At 47.1% G+C, this 19,623-nt stretch overlaps 1 protein-coding gene across 1 annotated transcript in view; it reads right to left on the bottom strand.

The window, feature by feature from the left end:
• Positions 1 to 19,623, bottom strand: part of CRTAC1 (cartilage acidic protein 1) — a 193,157-nt gene that overhangs the window by 60,313 nt on the left and 113,221 nt on the right. Inside the window, exon 4 of the mRNA XM_006880047.1 lies at positions 737 to 873. Coding sequence (XP_006880109.1) covers positions 737 to 873 — 137 coding nt within the window. The remainder of the gene's footprint in view (positions 1 to 736; positions 874 to 19,623) is intronic.

Below are 19,623 nucleotides of genomic sequence, written 5' to 3'. Positions count from 1 at the left end.
ACCACCACCCCCACCTCCTCCTCCACCACCACCACCACCTCCTTCTCCTCCTCCTCCACCTCCTCCCCAACCCCCATGAGCTCTGGCGGTCTAGTGGTGAGTTCCTGTGCTGTCAATCCAAAGGCAGATGGTTCGAATACATTATCTGCTCTACGAGAGACAGGCAATCTTTTCCTGTGGATCTGAAGCCTCTGAAAACCCACAGGAGGGTCAGCTATGAGTCAGTTCCCACTCGGCAGCACACAACCACAACACTGCCAGACATAAGAGCTCCGTTATGTGTTGTCTAAAGGTCAGTGTTCAAATCCACCAGCCCTTCTGAGGAAGAAATGTGGGGAGTCCCCTCCTGTAAAGACTTCCAGACTCGGAAACCTGATGGGGAGTCTCCAGGAGTCAGAATCCACAGTCGCAGGCTTGGCTTTCTGGTTTATGTGCAAGATCAGGAGTTCTGGTAGCACTGTGGTTAAGGCACCAAAGGTCAGTGGTTTGAACGCACAAGCTGCCCCACAGGAAACCCTATGGGGCAGTTCTATTGTGTCCTGCAGAGTGGCTATGAGTAAGAATTGATTTGATGCAGAAAAGTTTGCTGTGCAAGGCACAGTGGGAACTGCCGAGTCAATGCAGCCCTCAGGTCTGCTCTTGGCAGTGTCCACTCTGTCGGGGGCACTTCTCCGTGTTCTCACATCACTATGTTCCCTCCACTTCTCCCCAGGCCCCCACACCTTCCTGTACTCACCTTCCTGTCCACGCAGGCCACAGAGCGTCCGGCAAAGAGGCTGGCCACGCCTCGGGCCACGTTGACCTCGTCACTCAGGATGTCTTCCCAGCGGTTGTTGCGGAACTTGAACAGCTTGTCGGTGTAAGTGGCCACCCCTGGGGAAAGGAGGGGAGGGCTTGTGGATGAGAGGGTCAGGGCACATGTCTGCCCAAGGTGGTTGGGGCCAATGGTGGATGAATCTTCTGCTGCAAAAAAGATCGTGAGGCCAGGCAAGGCTCCTCTCTGGAGGCACTGAGATGTCTTCAGGTGAGAAAAAAGATTCTGAGGCTTAGAAGATTGGCTAGCCAGGTCTCAGAAAGTGGGGTGCAGAGGAGGGTGGGGGAAAGATACTGCTGCTATCATGTCTGGGATGACCAACAGCCAGAATTCACAAACAATCCCAGAATCCTGAGACTGCCAATATTTTAGCATCTGAAGTCAAGCCAGAATGCCCCTTTCTGCAGGGAGGTCCCCTTAAATTCTCTGCTGAACCAAAGGGACCACTTTGTGTCTCAGAAGAAACAGTCCTGGGGAGCTCTGGTGGCCTAGTGGCAAGGAGCTGCAACTACACTCTCAGAGGCACACGGTTCGAAGCCACCAGATGCTCTGCCGGGGAAGGAGGAACAATCTCCTCCTGTACCAGTCAGATCTGATTTGACAGTACACTCACACAAAAATAATAAAAAAAATTAAAAGAAGAAGAAACAGTCCTGATTGGTGAGTAGGTCCTCTTAAGTCTAAACCAAGGAAGCTGAGCTCTGGCAGGTCTGTCACCTCCTACCTCAGCCCTCAGGTGAGTGAGGGGTTATTTTGCCTGGAGTATGTTGAGGGGCTCTTACAGCCTTGGGTGGGGCTACCCTCTGGAGAGAGCCATGGTCTCCATCTCTTTTGGATTACCAACTTTTTGAGAATAATATGGGGGCTAAGGACCCCTCAGCTCAGGGAGTTGAACATTTGTACCCTAGAATGTGCTGACTTAATTCAGAAGGGCCATGGGCTTCTGAGGGAGCCCTAATAGCTTAGTGGTAAGGAGTTGTGCTGTCAATCCAAAGGCACTAAGTTCACATCCACCAGACATCCTGCAGGAAAAAGATGGGTAATCTCTTCCTGTGCGATTTACTACCTTCCCGCCTCTGAAAACCCACTGGAGGCTCAGTTATGAGTTGGATCCCACTCGACGGCACCCAACAACAAACAACACGGCCTCTGAGGCTCATCAGCTCAGAACCTTGCTCTGGGAAGTGGGGAAGAATTAGCAGTTGCTGGAGTTCAAGCCCTTCCTAGTGTCCACGCAAGCAGAGTGCACCTCCCTGTCCTCACCCTGCTTCACTCCTTGTTGCCCTGAGATCTGGAACTTTCTTAGGAGGGGCCATGCCCCACCATTAGGTCGCAGCAAAGACAACAAATGAAGAAGAAGGCAAATTTGGAGGGGAGTGAACTTGAGGACAGAACTCCTGGATTTGACTCTGCTGACCTGGGTGGGGGTGCACAATGGGCTCAAATGGAAGGAAGACAATATAGCAAAGTGGTGCAGGACTCAGAGAGGGGGGAAAAAGTGCCACAGGCTCCACTAAGGTTCTACCTAGATTCCACGGGCATTGTCTGGTCGTTGGATTTTGGGCAAATTGGTTCGCATCTCTGAGCGTCAGCTTTCTTCTTTGTAAAATGGGAAGGATGATAACAATCACCTTCAAGTTTACTGGGAGAAATAAATGAGATGATGCAGCACCACACATGCATTAAGCCTACAAAAGTGACAGCTGCTGTTGGGCAAAAATGATTTATTCCCATTTTATAGATGAGCTGCTCGCTAAGGTCCTATGAGAGACATCAGCTCTGCACCACGGGGGTTTAGGGAGCGCAGAGCGGCTGTGCATGTGAGAGCGAGGCAGCGTGGGGACTGGTGTGAGTGAGAGTGCACTTGAGTGTGTGTGGAAAGAGCGTGTGTGAGTGTGTGCATGCATTGTGAATATATGCTTGAGCATGTTTGTGTGTGTGCAAGAGAGCGTGTAAGAACGAGTGTATGAGTGTGTGTGTGTGTCAATATGTCCTTAAAAGGATCTGTGATGTGTGTGTGTCTGAGAGAGAGACAGAAAGTGTGAGAGAGAGTGCATGTGTGGAGGTGAAGTCCATGTATAAACTCCACCAGGAGAGGACAAAATGGTCTCAGAGGAACTTGATTATGTTGAGGTCTCTGGGAAACCTCTGGGGCAGGGACATCACCTGGACGCGTAGAGTTGACTCCTGAGATGTCCTGTCCCTGCCCGAGGCTTCTGGGGCAGCAGAGGTCCAGGCCAGGAAGGAAAGGCCCTTCCTCAGCCAAGCAGGACCTGCAGGGCGTCTGTTCAGGTCCACGGGGAGCAGAGCTGTGGTGGCTTTGGGAGGGGTGTGCCCCTTGGAGAGATGGCTCCCTAACCAGAGCAGGGCACACTGACAGCTAAGTCCCATCTCTCCATCTGGTTCGCCACTCAGCTTCCTCAGGTCTCGGTTTCCTCACCTGAAAGCTGAGAAAAGGATCTGTGCTTCCTCCCAGCGTCTGTGGGGACTGAGGTTGAAGAAGCCAGTGGCGGGGCAGGCCCTCAAGAGAGCTCTCCGGGTGCACCACACCACCTCTGCCCACAGCCCTGAATGAACCCCTTAGAGTCAGATCTGTTTGGAAATCGAGATTTTTCCCCCCCTTTCACAGTTTAAAAAGTTAACACAGTGCATACACTATTTATTACATAACATCCCCAGCAGGGACTGGGGGCAGCACCTTGTAATTAAACACATTAATATTTCCACAGTGAAACATGAATATTCACATGGAATGGTATAAACAAGGCCTATAAATAGCTCACATCAGCTCAGGACCAGTTTTGCCATCAACTGAGTTCCCCCACAAACTTAAAAAAACCACCTGGAGCCTTGAAAGCCTTTTGGATTGCAGGAGTATGGAGAAGGGACTACCATCCTCACTGATGTTCTGGACGGTTGCTGTGATTGGAGAGCAGCAGCAGCCACACCATCACTTCTGACACCTGGCCTGGAAGGCCCCTAATGGTACTCCTCCCACCCCTTAATTTGCTTCCAGATTTCTAACCTTCATCAGTAGAGGCCCTACTCTTTTCTATCAAACTAGGGTTTCTTTAAATTCTGCACCCCAGTTAACCCAGTCCGTTCCTTAGCCTTTTCATTACTGGTGGGACATGCATCCCCATCTGTATTTTCAGTCTCTTAGGTTTCTTGGGAAACGAGTATCCCAGTTATAGCATGTGCTGCCCCCTGGTGGGCATCTGTGTTACTGCATCAATCTGAAGAGGTGGGTCTTTTTGTTAAAAAAATTTTTTTATTTTTTTTTTCTGTTGTTAAACTTTATTTCTAAAAAACTCAGACGACATCTAGTATGTTACATGAAGTATACTAAAATTATGTATTTTTTTGGGGGATTCCATTCATTCATTGTTGCACCCTTCTCCCCGCACAAACCCCTCCCCCCTCCCCCCATTTGCTCCTCTCCTTGAAAAGCAAAACTCCCTCATTGGTACACAATCCCCCCCCGGCCCTTCCCCAACCCCCCCCCCTACCCCCAAATACAATCCACTCTGCAACCCTCATTTCATACTCCTACGATAAAAATAATGCCCTAAAATATAATACTTTTAGACTATTCTCTCCCCCATAGACTTCAATGCCGTAAGCATATTTCATCCAGTTTTTCTCAGTCTTACCCCCACCCCAAATGCCAGCCTCATTCTACAACAGTAGCACCATATAGCATTTGTCCCTTTGTGAATGAGATACCTCACAAGAGGTGGGTCTTAATCCACCATCCGACCATCAGGGTCCACTGGGGTCCTATGAACTCCTATATAATTGTATCAAAATCCATATTGCCTCAGAAATTTCCCCCTTGATTTCAGCATGTCTTCTGTTACTGAAAACACATAATAGCAACAAAAAAAGTCAAAGTAGACACGAATTAAACACCTTAAGACCACCGATGTTTTCCTTGCTTTCTGCAGAGCTCTGAAGGCCCCCTTCCCCCTTCAGGTGCCACAGGGGACATTTCTCAAGCTCCTGAGTTCCTACCCTAGACAGACAAGAGGACATAGGTGACTCAACCCCTTGCCTTGTTGCCTCTAATGCTTCCCTCTTCTCCAGGGCAGCGTTTTCCAAAGTGTGCTCAGTGGAACCCTGCCTGGAGAGAGGATTCCGTAGCCATCAGAGTTTGGGGACAATTGCACATACTCTGTCTCCCTCCTGGAGCTTCTGAATGGATAAAACCTTTAAAATACTTCGCAAGCAATTATCTGATTACTTTTACTGAATCTGTGGGAGATGTAATAGGCTAATCACTTAACTAGCAGCCAAGAAGTTGGTGGTTTGAAGCCACCCCAAAGCACTATGGCAGGGAGGCCTAGGCAATCTGCTTCTGAAAGGTCACAACCATTAAAACCCTATGGGGCAGGTGTAGTCTGCACACATGGGGTGTTGAGTTGGAATAAGTTGATGGTAAATAATAATAAAACAATTGCAATTAACCTAGCCTTTCCCAAACCTACTTGGGCCCTAGAAGCCCTTTTGTAGCTCACCTATTAGAACCAGCACAGTCCTGGGTTAGAAAGATACGGTCAGGTTCAAGGCGCTGTGGCCAGAGGGGTCAGGGTGTGGTGTCCCACTGACCTCTCCCCACCTCTAGCCTCCTGGCTTCCGAGCCGCCCAGGGCTGCCCGGAAGAATAAACTAATTAAGGTAAAATGTGCAACAGCGGTGCAGAGCGTTGTAGATCATAAACAGGGAACGGCAAAATCAATGGCAGCCCTTCTGCAGGCAGAAGCCCGGAGGCCTGGGCGACAGGAGGGATGGGAGCCTGTGATTTAGGAAGAGCAAGCGCTCTGGCAGCTGCAACCTAGGTAATTAGGTGTGTCAGGAAGACAGATAAACAGCGAGCTATGCAGGTCGATGGCACAGGCAATAAACACCCAGCACTGGCCCCCGGCCCGTGTCAGCGCCTCATCCCACCTTCTGGCTCCTTGCAGCTGCCCTCTGCCCTGGGGTGCCCCCTCAATGAGCCTCTGGCAGCTTTTTGGGGAAAGAAGAGGCAGTTAAAAGCAGGTGGGGGTGCTGACATCCAGGGGGAGTCTGAGAGGGCAGAAGTCTGAGAAGAACAGGAGGGAGGTCGAGGGTAGTGTGAAGTGACCGCCCCCAGGACAGGGGATCCCATTCCCAGGTTTGACTCTCTCTCTATCACATTTTAGCTCATAACCTTGAACAACTGACTTGGCTTCTCTGACCCTCAATTTCTCCATCTGTAAAATGGTGCTACAGGGTGGTTGTGGTTTAATCTTGGCATTCAACAGAACTACCAGTGGTTGCCAGCTGGCCAGAATGGAAGGCCTCACGGGTGATGTTCAAAAATGTCCCCCATTCTCCACTGGGGGCCAGGCCCATACCAGCTGCTGCTGGAGCTCAGGGAAGCAGGGGATCAAGTCCCTATTCAGGAACTTTCTGGTTTATTTGAAAACACAAGGGACAGGAGCTGCCATGGGCCAGTGGTAACATAAAGAAAATATTTTCATAGCATTTTCTATGTTGGGCACTTCCTATCTATTCACGCATCAGTCCTTATCATGGTTCCATGAAGTTATTATCTTTTCATACCTATTTTCCAGATGAGGCACCTCAGGTACCAGAGATAAAGGCACTGGCCGAGGATCCCACAGCAAACAACCCAGTAGGACAGGACAGAAAAGGTATCACGACTTAGGATGGAAGAGTTCACAGAAGCTACAGTGGTCAGGGAGGACGACCTTGAACCTGGACATGAAGGGCCAGAAGTAACCACAGCATGGCTCTTACCTGTTTTATTCCCAACTATCATCTAGGGTTTCACTCCATTGCCAAGTGAGAGGAGGTGTAACCCTCTTTTACAGATGGAGAATTTGAGGGCCAATGAGATGAAATAAACTGCTCAAGGTCATTGAACTAGTAAACTGTGGAAAGAGAGTCAAACCCAGGCCTCTCTGACTCTGAAAGCCTATGATTTAGTCTGGCAGCGAGGAGAGGCTGCAGCTCCAGGCTGAGATATCAGCTCAAAGGCAGAGGTGCGGCACAGGGTTTGCCCAGAGGAGCAAGAGCGGGCAGGGGAAACAGGGCCTGAGTGGAGAGACCTCTGAATTCCAGGACACTGGTGTCTCCTGATGGAGAATTACAGGAAGGGGAAGGTAGTGTTTCCAGAAGATTAACTGGCAGTGGAGTGAGGTGGGTTAGCAGAGGAGAAAATGAAGTTGGCAGCCTTTGTTGTAGTAGTTCTGGCTTGATCGAGGGTGGCGACAGGGCAGTGGGGAGGAAGCAGCCGTCCAAAAGGCTGGAGCAGGGAGGGCCAGGGGGACTGACAGGGTATAGGGGATGTGAGCAAAGGAGGCGTCCCAACGTGGGGACAGAGATTGATGCAGGGCACGGGGCCACCTGGAAGTGGGCAGCAGGAGTGGGCTTCAGTACTTTGCAGGTGAGGTTGTCAAAGGGCGGACAAAGGAGCAAGTCTACGAGGTCACTGGGCTCATGAGGTGGCAGCCTGCTGAGTGGGGATAGTGGGAGGACAAAGCAGGAGTAGAAGAAAAGGAAGAATTGTCAGAAAAGTAGAAAACATGAAGACTCAGAGTCAAGCGAGAATGGGGCTTCAGGGATGGTAAAGCCAGTCAAGCACAAGCAGCAGCTGTGGAGTTAATTCCGACTCACAGACACTGCCTGTGTGGCAGAGGACCACTGTGCTCCACGGGGCTTTCAATGGCTGAGTTTTTGGAAACAGATCACCAAACCCTTCTTCTGAGGCACCTCTGAACCTCCAAGCTTTCCCTTAGCAGAGTTCAACAAGGATGACAGCTGCCTTGGAGCTGTGGTGTTGGAGAAGAGTACTAAATAGCCCATGGACTGCGAAAAGAACAAACCGGTATGTCTTGGAGAAGGTGCAGCCGGAGTGCTTCTTGGATACAAAGGTGATACAGCCTTGTCTCACATACTTTGGGCATTTTGCTAGGGGAGGTTATTTCTTAGAAAGGGATACCATGTTTGAAAAGGGGGAGGGATGGCAATGGAGAAGACACCCCTCCCCCAATGAGATGGACTGGCACAGTGACTGTAGCAATGGGCTTCAGCATGTCAGAGATTGTGAAGGTGGCACAGGACAGGAGAGGGTTCAGATATGTTGTTTATAGGGTTGCTGTCCTGGAGAGGATGAAACCAGGCTACTCCTTGGAGGCAAGAATTTTGAAGCTCCATCTCACATACTGTGGGCATGTTGCCTGGAGGGACCGGTCCTTAGAGAAGGACATCATGCTTGGAAGAGTGAAGGGACAGTCTGAGAGAGGAAGACCCTGGATGAGATGGATTGGCTCAGTGACTGGGGTAATGGTGGAAGGTGTGTCAGAGACAATGCAATCGGCTCAAGATAGAGCAGGGTTCAGAGGTGTTGTCTCACAGGGTACTTTATGAGTTGCAAATGACTCATCGGCACATAAAAATAACAACAACTAAGGTCTTCAATATTCTATCAACCCCTCTATGCTGGCTCTGCCCCTAGAGGACACCTTGGAGCTAGTAGGAGGACCAGTCTGGGTCCTAGAAGGCTCTTCACTGGCCTGGATGGTCTCCCACTTCCACCCCAGAGCCTGCCCCATCTCAGAACATCACCTGATCTGTGGCCTGGGATTGGTGGTAAAGACGGGTGAATAGATGTGAGGGGTGGGGTGGAGGGCCCCAGTTCCATTTCATTCAGAAGGCAAGGAAGGAGCTTCCTGTCAAGCAGCAAGGTTGAGGAAATAGTTAGCAATATCTTTTCCTCTAGATATGGCTCTGGGCATGTCATGAACTTTATCTTATCTGTAAAATGGGAAATCTGTATAATGAGAAAAGCCACCTTACCCCATAGATTGCTGTGAGGATGACATGAACACAGCTAACGTATGTAATGTATGCAAATGGCTTAGGACAACGCCTGGCACATGATAAGTTCGATAAATATTAACAATAGCAGCAGCAGCGGCAGCAGCCAGAGAATTACAGAGCATGACCACAGGTCCTCGAAGAGCTACATCCCAGGAGGCAGCTGTGACATTAAGTAGAAAATGCTTTACAAGACTTAGTTCATGGGAAACCAGCAAGCAGCGATGATCCTGGGGGAAGAAAGAACTAGTTCAGGCAAAGAACATTTTTAAAAAGAATGAACCCGGGCCCTCTTGTGTTCCTTAATATACTTCCTGGCTCCAGCGTTCCCAGAGGAAGAAGGAATTCCACCAGAGAGGAACATGCTCTTTGGAACAATCAATCACACAGGATCAAACGGGTGGTGTTTGCTCACAGATCAAGCGCAAAACGCAGGGAGGGACAGACAGTTGGATGGATGGAAACGGGGAAACAAAGCACAGACATGGGAAGAGTAGAATATGATGTGGGGAATGTAATCAGTGTCAAGATGTGTAACATGCAGGAACTGTCGTATGAAAAAGCAGTTTGCTTTGTAAACTCAAACCACGACATAAAATAAAAAAAGAAGGAATTCCATCAGCATCTGCCTGGTGCTGCACACAGATGGACTTATTCAGTCCTCTCCACGGTTTTGTGAAGACGATGAAACCAAACCAAATTCATGGCCATGAAATCGAGTCTGCTTCCTGGTGACGCCCTCCCAGATTTTCAAGACTATGAACTTTGTGGACAGGAGGAAACTGCCCATCTTTCTCCCACGGAGCAGCTGGTGGGTTCAAACCACTGACCTCTGGGTTAGCAATACACACTGCAACCAAGCACGTCACCACCAGAGCTCCTTTGTCGAGAGCGGAGTCTGCCTTTTATAGGGAAATAGGGGCCCAGAAGAGGAAACATTCTGCTAAGGTTGCATGACTGCAGAAAAGCTGAGTTTTAAACTGTTGTCTTCTGCCTGCAAAGCCTCTCTTCCTATTACATTAAGAGGTGGGGTGAGTGGGGGCAGTTCCAGAGTCCCAGGGACCCTTGTTCTCTGTAGCTTCTTAGCTGCTGTTAAGATGCCTCTGGCTCACTGTGCCCCCCACACAAACAGGATGAGACGTGGATCTGACCGTTGTGACCCCTTGACTTTTCACTGGCTGATTTTCGGAAGTAGATTGCAAGGCTTTTTTTTCTAGTCCGTCTTAGACTGGAAGCTCCACTGAAACAGATTTAGCATAATAACAACAAGCAAGCCTCCAGTGACAAATGGGAAGCACAGACTGGGAATTGAACCCAGGTCTTCCACAAGGAAGGTGGGAATTCTGCCACTGCACCACTCGTGCCCCTATGCCATGTGAAGACCGAGGAAATGGCCTCTGAGGCCCCACATCACATACTTTATGCTGCGGCTGCAGAAGCCTCCATCTCTCCTGTTCACAGGCCTGGGACCCTCAGCAGTTCTGGAGCTCATCTCCCCAAGGGGAGGCCACACCAGGTAAGCTGAAAACCAAGGGTTTGGGTCCCGGGAAAACAGAGGATCAGGAGACTCTAGCATCCAATTGAAGGTCCAGGAAACCTAGGATGGAGTCAAGACTCAGGGCAACTTTGTAGACACAGGTAATTCTGGGGGAGCCTGAAGAAAAAAAAATGCAGCTTCTGATCCAGCAATCTGGGGTGGGGCCTGAGATCTTGCTTTTAATTCGTTTCCAGCTGCTGCCAAGCTATGGTCTGCAGATGACAGCTTGAGCGGTGAGGTCTAGGATATGCTGGTTGGACTGAGCCTGGGTGAAGGTGCTACTGGACCAAGGGTGCTTCCTTCCAGAGCAGATGGCTCATCTGCTATGTGGGCAGATGAGGCCAGAGGGCAGCCTGCTCTGAGCCCCCCAGTCTTCTTGCTGGCATAGGGACTGGCATCTCCTCTCTGAGAGGTTAACAAATGACTCTGCTGAAGTGTGATTCAGAGCCCAGAAACCTTAAAGAAAAGACCAATAAATTCAAGTTTGTAAAAATAGAAAATTTCTGCATTGTAATCTCTACGATGAGCAAAGACAAACAAAAAATGACAAGCAAGAGAAAACTATTTGCAACTTGTGCTTCAGACAAAGGGCTAATTTCCTGAATTTATAAAGAGGTGTTACTAATCAATAAGAAAGGGCCAATAATCAATAAAAGAAATGGGCATAAGGCTAGGACCAGACAAGAGACTCAATTATATAAAATTATCCCCAGCCTTGCTCATTATAAACAAGAGAAAACGAAAACTATGCTTAGATATTACTTTTTTACCTATCAGATTGGAAAACAAATTTTAAACACCTCCCCTCAGAACTGCTTATATTTTGTATTGGTCAGAATGTTGCTCACATGTGTGCCTGATGGAATTATTCAATTGGCGCCATCCCTGTGAAAGGAAATCTGGCCCAGTAGGGAGACCAGGAGATGTACTGCATTGGGCAAGTCTGTTGTCAGGGACTTCTCCAACATCCTTAAGAGCAATGATGTCAATCTGAAGACTAAGGTGTGCCTGAATTAGGCTATGGCATTTTGAATCACTTGTTACACATCTGAGAGCTAGACAAGGAATAAGGATGACAGAAGACTTGATGCCTTTGGATCGTGATATTGGAGAATATACCACAGACTCCCAAAAGAACAAACATGTATGTCTTGGGCAAAGTGCAGCCAGAGTGTTCTTTGGAGGCAAAGATGGCAAATCTTCCTCTCTCATATGTTTGGCATGTAGTTAGGCAAGGCTTTTGCTTGGAAAGGGACATCATGCTTGGAATGACAGGTTAGTGAAAAAGAGGACGACCCCTAACGAGATGGATTGGCAATGACCACAGCAATGGACTCAAGTGTGTCAGAGACAATGAGGATGGAACAGGATAGGGCAGAGTTAAGGCGTATTGTCCACAGGTTTGCTATAAGTCGTAATTGACAGTACCTACAACAATATGACTCAATACTACACATTCCTAATGCTTCAATGCCCCAATTTCCTAACGCGTCCCCCTCCAATTATGATGGTGCTATGTGTAACAAAACACTTCCACTATTTTCATGTGTACAATTCACAGACATTAATTATATTCATCACATTGTATATGCTACAATTACTACTACTCACTTCCAAATTTTTCATCACTCTTGAGAAACTCTCTAGATGCTTGATTTTTTGTGACTCCTGAGACATACAGTGCCTACCTACATTTTCCAGCTGTGGGGTTTAGTGGGAACCTGGGATCCCACTTTTAGTTCATGCTGCCATCTGGTGGAAACCTATAAAATTGTGAATCTGAAAATATGGACTACATTGCACCAACCTACTGTTGTTATCGTTGTTATGTGCTGTCCAGTTGCTTGCGACTCATATTGACCCTATGTACAACAGCCCTAAACCCTGCTCTATCCTGTGCCAATCGCACTGCCTCTGATACACCCATCCCGATTACCCCAGTCACTGAATCAATCCACCTCATAGAGGGTCTTCCCCTCCTATGCCGTCCCTCCACCCTCCCAAGCATGATGTCCCTCTCCAAGGACCTGTCCCTCCTTACAACATGTCCAAAGTATGTCAGACGAAGCCCCAGAATCCTTGCCTCCAAGGAGCAGCCTGGTTTAACCCTCTCCAGGATGAATCTGGTTTCTTGGCAGTCCATGGTACATTCAATACTCTACTCCAGCACCACAGCACAAAGGCATCAATTCTCCTTCTATCCTCCCTAGTCATTGTCCAGCTCTCTGATAAATAACAAGTGATTGCAAAGACCATGGCTTGTATCAGATGCACCTTAGTCTCCAGAGAGACACCATTGCTCTTTAGTACCCTGGAGAGATCCCTAACAGCAGACTTTCCCATCGCAATACGTTTGGTTTTTTTTTTATTTCCTGGCTGCGGTGCCAAAAGTGTTGACTATGGAGCCAAGCAAACTACCAACCTACTAGTTGCATCAAAACCTGTACTACTTAAAAAAATTATTTCAATCAAAATGCTTTCCATTATGGAAAGCACATGATTCCAATTAAAAAAAATAAAAGCAAAAAAATAAGTGGATCTCAAATGGTAGTAATAACTTTCTCTTCATTCCCTAATACCCACCCCAGCTAACCACTAATGGACTTGATCACTGTGCATTTACCGGTTCTATATATTTCATATAAATACTCTGCAAGATCATACAATATTTGTCTGTTTGTACCTGACATTTCATTAAGCACAAGGTTTTCAAGGTTCACTCAAGTTGTAGCAAATACTGGAATTTAATTTCTCTTTTTGACTGAATAATACTCCATTGTATGTGTATGCTATATTTTGCTTATCCATTCATATGCTGGCTATTTCCACCTTTTTGCTATAGGAATAATGCTGCAGGAACACTGGTACACAGGTATTTGAGTCCCTGCTTTCGATTCTTTTGGGTATGCCCATAGGATTGGAATTGCTGGCTCATAAATTCCATGTTTAACTCTCTGAGGAACTGCCAGACTGTTTTCTACAGAGGTTGCACCACTAAATTCCTAACACATATATATTTCCCTAATGCAGCAATTTCGTTTCTATAAACTCATACCTGCAATTGTGAAAAATGGTACAAGGATATTAATTTTGCAGCATTGTTCATAATATCAAAGACTGCAAGCAATCTAAATATTCACCTAAAGAACTGATTAAATTAATGGCGTATTTATACAATGGAGTATTACACAGCCATAAAAAAAATGACAAATCTCTCTATACACTGCCATGAAATAATATTCAGAACTTATTGTTAAATGAAAAAGCAGGGAATGTAGTGAGTGAAGAATGTTTCTTCTTGTGTAGAAAAGGAGGGTGGTATGCAAGTTCTTGGCACAGTGCCCTGTGCATGATTATCGTTAGTGTACATTTTGTTGAGTAAAATAAAATAAGATCAACGGTAAGGTGCACAGGCACGTGGACCCATCCAGTACTCATGCTCCTGGTATCCCAATCCAGGAACCAGGGAAGAAGTGCTCAGAAACATGCTCTGAAATAGGAGAGGAGGCCAGTGGATAATCCCAGGGGGACTGGTTCTGACCAGGAGCTGTAGAAGGTCCTGAAATCCTGGATGTGGAGGGAGACGCTGGGACCTCCTCTTGCTCCCCTTGGCTCTGCACACTCTCCTACCTGATTTTCATACTGTTTTGTCTTTTTCTGGGTCATTTAAGTTATAACTTGGTTTCCTGCACCAAAAGTTATTATAATGGTATTAAATCAATCAATTTCTCTCTCTCCCTCTCCCCCTTTCTCTTTCTCCCTCCCTCCTTCCTTCCTTCCTTCTTTGCTCCCTCTTTCTCTCCCTCCCACTTATTCTTAAATCCTAAACCCCTGCACATTAGTCTGCTAGTCTGCTGTATGATGCTTAGCTGTTGCTATGATCCTGGAGCTATGGCTCTAGTATTTAAAATAGCAGCAGGCCACTCCCAACCAGTAGGTTTCAGTGGGGCTTTCAGACTATATCCGACTAGGAAGTAAGGTCTGGTGATCTGCTTCCAAATCAGCCCCAAAACCCTTATAAATCACAACGAAACATTGTCTGGCACAGCACTGGAAGATGAACAGCTAGCCTGGAAGGTGTGATACACACTGGCCCCAACAACGGATGCCAACACATGAGCAGGCATGAAGAGGGCCCAGGCCTGGGAAACACTGCATTCTGTCATATATAATATCACCATGAATCGGAGGTAACTCAACGGGAAATAATGGCCATCACAAGTCTTAATACCTTAAGTCCATGCCCGATTGGTATCCTCGTCTGGGTGCTGTCTTGTTCATACTACTGTTTCCCTTAAGGTGGGAGGGAGAACTGTGCCCACTCTGTCTAGGACTCACAAGTTTCTTGTCAGCCACAGAATGATAACAGTTACCATTCAGAGAGTGCTTATTATGTGTAAGGATCCCTGGGGGCATAATGTATAAAGTTTTGGGCTGCTGACCAAAAGGTCAGCAGTTTGAATCCACCAATCACTCCACTGGAGAAAGATGAAGTATCTTTTTCCATAAAGATTTACAACTTGAAAAACTCAGTAGAGGGTGGTTATGAGTTGGAACATAGATGGCAACTGGATTTGCCTTTTTTTAAAAAATATATATTATTTCCTAGCAAGCTATTGCTTTTGTTAATGTGCTTTGGAGTTGGAACGAACTCTCAGCTGACCTTCTGGTGGGTTTTCAGAGGTTGTAAATCACACAGGAGATTACCCATCTTTATTCCATGGAGCAGCTGGTAGATTCAAACTGCCTGTCTTTGTGTTGGCAGTGCAACTCCTAAACCAGTTGTCACCAGAGCTTCCTTAGCAAGGTATGATGGTGCAGGTATTAAAGCATTTGGTTCCTAATGGAGTGGTTGGCAGTTTGAACTTACCAATTATTTTACAGGAGTTAAAAAAAATCTTTACTACTTCAGAAAACACCCACAGCCTTAGAAACCCTATAGGGAAATTCTACTCTGACCTACAGGGTCACTGTGTAAGAACTGGCTTGAGAACAAATGATCTGGTTTTAGGTTGTTATGTCCTGCTGTTGTTGTTAACGATCCTATGTACAACAGTTCGGAACTCTGCTCTATCCTGAGCCAATTTCGTCTTCTCTGACACACCTACCCTCATGTCCTAGATACCATAATAAACATTTTTAATCCATTATCTCAGCTGTTCATTCTGAAACATATTTCTTGACCGCTTCCTGGGCGACAAGAATGCTTTAGGGTCTGCAGCTACAGCTATGGACAAGATAAAGTTTTACCCTCCTGGAATTTAGAGTCTCATAGAAGAGATGAAGAACAAGTGAACATATACCTACTGTCCAACAGTAGCTAAGCAATAGGAAGTAAAATGAAGCAAGTGAAAGGGAGTGTGATTTTAGATAAGATGTTCAGAGAAGATCTCATCTGAAAAGGGATCTGAATAAAGGAAAGAAATGAGCCTGAGGACGCTGGTGGGAAATCGTTTCAGGATGAGGAAACAGCAAACATGAAGGGCTCAGGTGGGAATACAGCCAGCGAGAGGAAAGAAACCAAGTTAGAAAGGCAGCCTGGGCCACATCAGGAAGGCTGCTTTAGACGATGGAAACCTTTGGGCATTAACTAGGAGCTATTGAAGGACTATGATTACGAAGCTGGTAGAGTTTCTACCGTTCTACAGATGATGGAGTAGAGATTGGGAAAGGGCAATAATTGTGCCCAAAGTCACCTAGTTAGTAAAGGGAAGACCACAGGTTTGTACAAACTGACCCCACAGCATATTGTGAGGATGCAGGACCTTGGCCCTCTCCCAGATGCCAGTGTTTACATCCCAAAGGCTGGCTTGGGAAGAGAAGAGGAGCAGTCATCCATAACCCCTTCTAACACTCCGGCACTAATCCTATGGGCAGGACTGGGCTGGCAGGGGCTCCAAGGTGGGTAGGGTGTCAACAGCTGTGCCAGCCGGGCACAGGAGAAGTGCTGACCTGGCACAAATGCCCTGCCTCTACAGCCCACCCAATGCTGATGACTCAACTGGATCATTCAGCTGAAAAATTAATGCAAAACAACAAACATTCCTCAAACTCACGGAATGTCATGGGGAAGTATAAGCCTGGGGCCAAAACGACCAAGAATTGTTCTCATCCTAGTTTCTCCCAGATAAACAGTGCTTCCCGCCCCTGGAGGCCCAGCCCCACGTCTGGGGCTCCATTTTGTCTGCTTTCTTTTGATCTTCTATAGGCAAACTCTCTCTCAGGTTTGATGTTCTGTGCTCAGCTGTCTTCCTGGGATGGATTTAGTGAGTTCTTCAGATGTCCAAGGTCTGGCTAGGGACAGGGGGTGGGAGGGATGACCAATAAAGGAACTTGCTCTAAATGAGTCCAGCAGGTGGAAAGAAGGAAGCTAGATATGTTAGGAATTATCTTTCACTGTACCTATTCAATCTGCGTGCTGAGCAAATAATTTAAGACAAAAAAAGGATGAGGCTTCCGGAAGACTCATTAACAACCTGTGATATACACATGACATAACTGTGCTTGTTGAGAGAGGACAGGACTTGAAATGTTTACTGACAAAGATCAAAGACTACAGCCTTTGGTATGGATTACACTTCAATATAAAGCTAACAAAAATCTTCACAACTAGACCAGTAAGAAACAGCATTATCAATGGAGGAAATATTGAAGTTGTCAATGATTGAATTTTACTCAGATCCACAATCGATGCCTATGGGAAAGTAAGCAGTCAAAAAATGAAATGATACAATTGCATTCAGCAAATCTGCCACAAAGAATCTCTTTAATGTTCAAAAGCAAGCAAGGCCCTTTCTGAGAGATGTTTATGGCCCTGTGCCCCTATGACTTGTTTTCTCCTATTTAGAGACACCCGAACCAAGCCATGGTATTTTCAATGGCCTTATATGCATGCAAAAGCTAGACAATGAATACTACGCGTGTTATTCATTGGTGTTGAATCAGAATCAACTCATATCGGACCTTCCATTGTGTTTTGGAGATGGCAAACTGCACAGAAAGAGTTTGATTATCTTTCTCCCGAGGGGCCACTGGTAGGTTCAAATCCCGTGTAACTGCCTATGGACCATACCATGAGAGGTTCCCTGATAAATAAGGAAGAGCTCCTAGACAATGGATGAGAAAGATCAAAGAAGAATTGATACCCTTGAATTATGGCACTGTCGAAGAACACTGACTATACCATGGACTGTCAGAAATCAGACAAATCTGTCTTGGAAAAAGTAGAGCCAGGATGTTCTATAGAGAGAAGGAGGATAAGATTTAATCTTACTCACTACTGATATGTTATCAGAAGAGACTCGTGCCTGCAGAAGGACATCATGCTTCGTAAAGTAGTTGTTGTTGTCAGGTGCTGTCAACTACACCTCATAGCAACTCTATGGCATGAACCCTGTCCTATCCTGTACCATCCTCATCACCTCTGACACACTTGAGCTCATTGCCGCAGCTACTGTGTCAATCTATCTCATTGTGGGTGTTCTTCTCTTTAGCTGACACTCTATCTCTCCAAGTATGATGCCTCTTTCCAAGGAATAGCTTCTCTAACCAACACATCCAAAAGTACGAGAGAAGGAACTCTATCATCTTTGTTTCCAAGGAGCACTCTGGCTGCATTTTTTCAAAGACATATCTGTTCTTTTGGCAATCTATGGGATACTCAATACACTTCTCCAGCACCATAACTCAAAGGCAATCAATTCTTCGTCTGTCATCCTTATTCACTGTCCAGCTTTCAGATATGCAGCAGGTCAGTAAAAAAAAGAAAAATAAAAAAAAATCAGGCTCTTGCAACGAAATAGACCAAAACAATGGTTGCAACAGTGGCCTCAAATAGAGCAACTCTTGTGAGGATGGCAAGGATTGGAAAGTGTTTGGTTCTGCTATCCACAGGGTTTCTATGTGTTGGAACCACCCTGAGAGTCTCTAACATACTCTGACACTGGGGCAGTGACCCTCAATTTAACTGTACATGGGAATTCTTGGAGAGCTCTTAAATCTGATGGCTGGGCCCTGCCCCGGAGGTTCTGGTTGGATTGTGCTGGAAATTGGGACTGTTCAGACTCACCAGGGGACAGTGGGCTAAGAACCACTGCTTTGGGGATGGATTCACAATGGAACACCCTTAACCACGTGGGAGAGGCTGCTGCTTCAGAGACACCTGACCAGATCCTCCCAGGTGCTCTGTGCTTGGTAAATGGGGAGTTGGGAGGAGTCTGTCCCCTTCCTCTGACATCTTGCCACCTTGAACAGCACCCCTTTCTCTGTACCCTTCATTTATGCTTTGTTGTCCCCCATCATCTTCTCTGGAGTCCACCCCTACCACTGCTATCCCTCAATGCTGTTCCCTTTCTGACCTTGCCCCACATTAAATTGTTGATCAGCCCATCAATTAATTGTGTCCTAGCCCAATCTTGGCTTGGATGGAGAGAGGGCAGTAAATCCAGCTGGGTAATCATGCTCTGATATTTGTGTAGGGATAATTACTATCTCTCAGGCCTCACTTGGTGGCAAGATGAGATGAAAACCCATAAAACATCACTCAGGGCTGTGGCTCATTGTTTCTTGGCTGCACAAGGCTGGCAGGCAGCCAGCCGGCACTGCCCACTCCTGCCCCTGGCACAGGCCCCAACCTCTTCCCTTCCCATCCACAGTCCTGGTCAGGGCATTCCGGGGGCTGGGTCCTGACTTGGGCTGGACAACTAGCAAGGGCAGTGTTATGGGTCCAGGAAAGAGCTAGAGTGTAGGAGTGGGGGTAAGATGGCCCCCTGACTGCAACCAGCTGACTGCAGGAAGATGACAAGGCCCATGAGAGAGGTCTGAACTGCATAGTCTCACCCCATGCCAACCACAGAGGTGGTTGCCATCTAGGGGAGTTCCAGAGTGCATCCAAACCCACAGGGATGTGAGTCCCTGTGTGCCCCAGGTCGATTCTGTGACCTGGAAGTTCTCAAAAAATGTGACAGCCCTCTGGGAGCGGACTCCATCCTAGAGAACTGAGAGGTCAGGCCTGAGAGAATGGGAGAAGTCAGGGCAGACACATCTCCATTGTCATCCCCCAAAACACAGCATGCTCCTACCAACAGCCTGTGAAACAAGGAGTCCTCGCTTGGTGCCAGGCTCCCCAGGACCTCTGGGGACATCAAACTGGCACGGTTGTAGAGTGTCTTGATTAAATGGAGGGATCTGGGTCAATAAGATCCCGAGACGCTCAAGCTACGTGTTCTTGGATAAGCTATTTAACCTCTTCTGTGTCTCAGTTTCCTTAACTATGAGGGGGACACACCAGGACACACCTAATAGAGCTAGTTGTTGTTGTTAAGTCCCATCGAGTCGAGTATGACTCACAGAGACCCCGTGAAGAGCAGATCTGATCCCTGTCCTATCCTGTGCAATCCTCAAAATCT

Source organism: Elephantulus edwardii, unplaced genomic scaffold, assembly GCF_000299155.1.
Source record: "Elephantulus edwardii isolate Elephantulus edwardi_28Jun2011 unplaced genomic scaffold, EleEdw1.0 scaffold00006, whole genome shotgun sequence".
NCBI lineage: Eukaryota > Metazoa > Chordata > Mammalia > Macroscelidea > Macroscelididae > Elephantulus > Elephantulus edwardii.
Note: the sequence above shows the minus strand (reverse complement) of the source record. Positions and strands in the feature narration are given on the sequence as shown.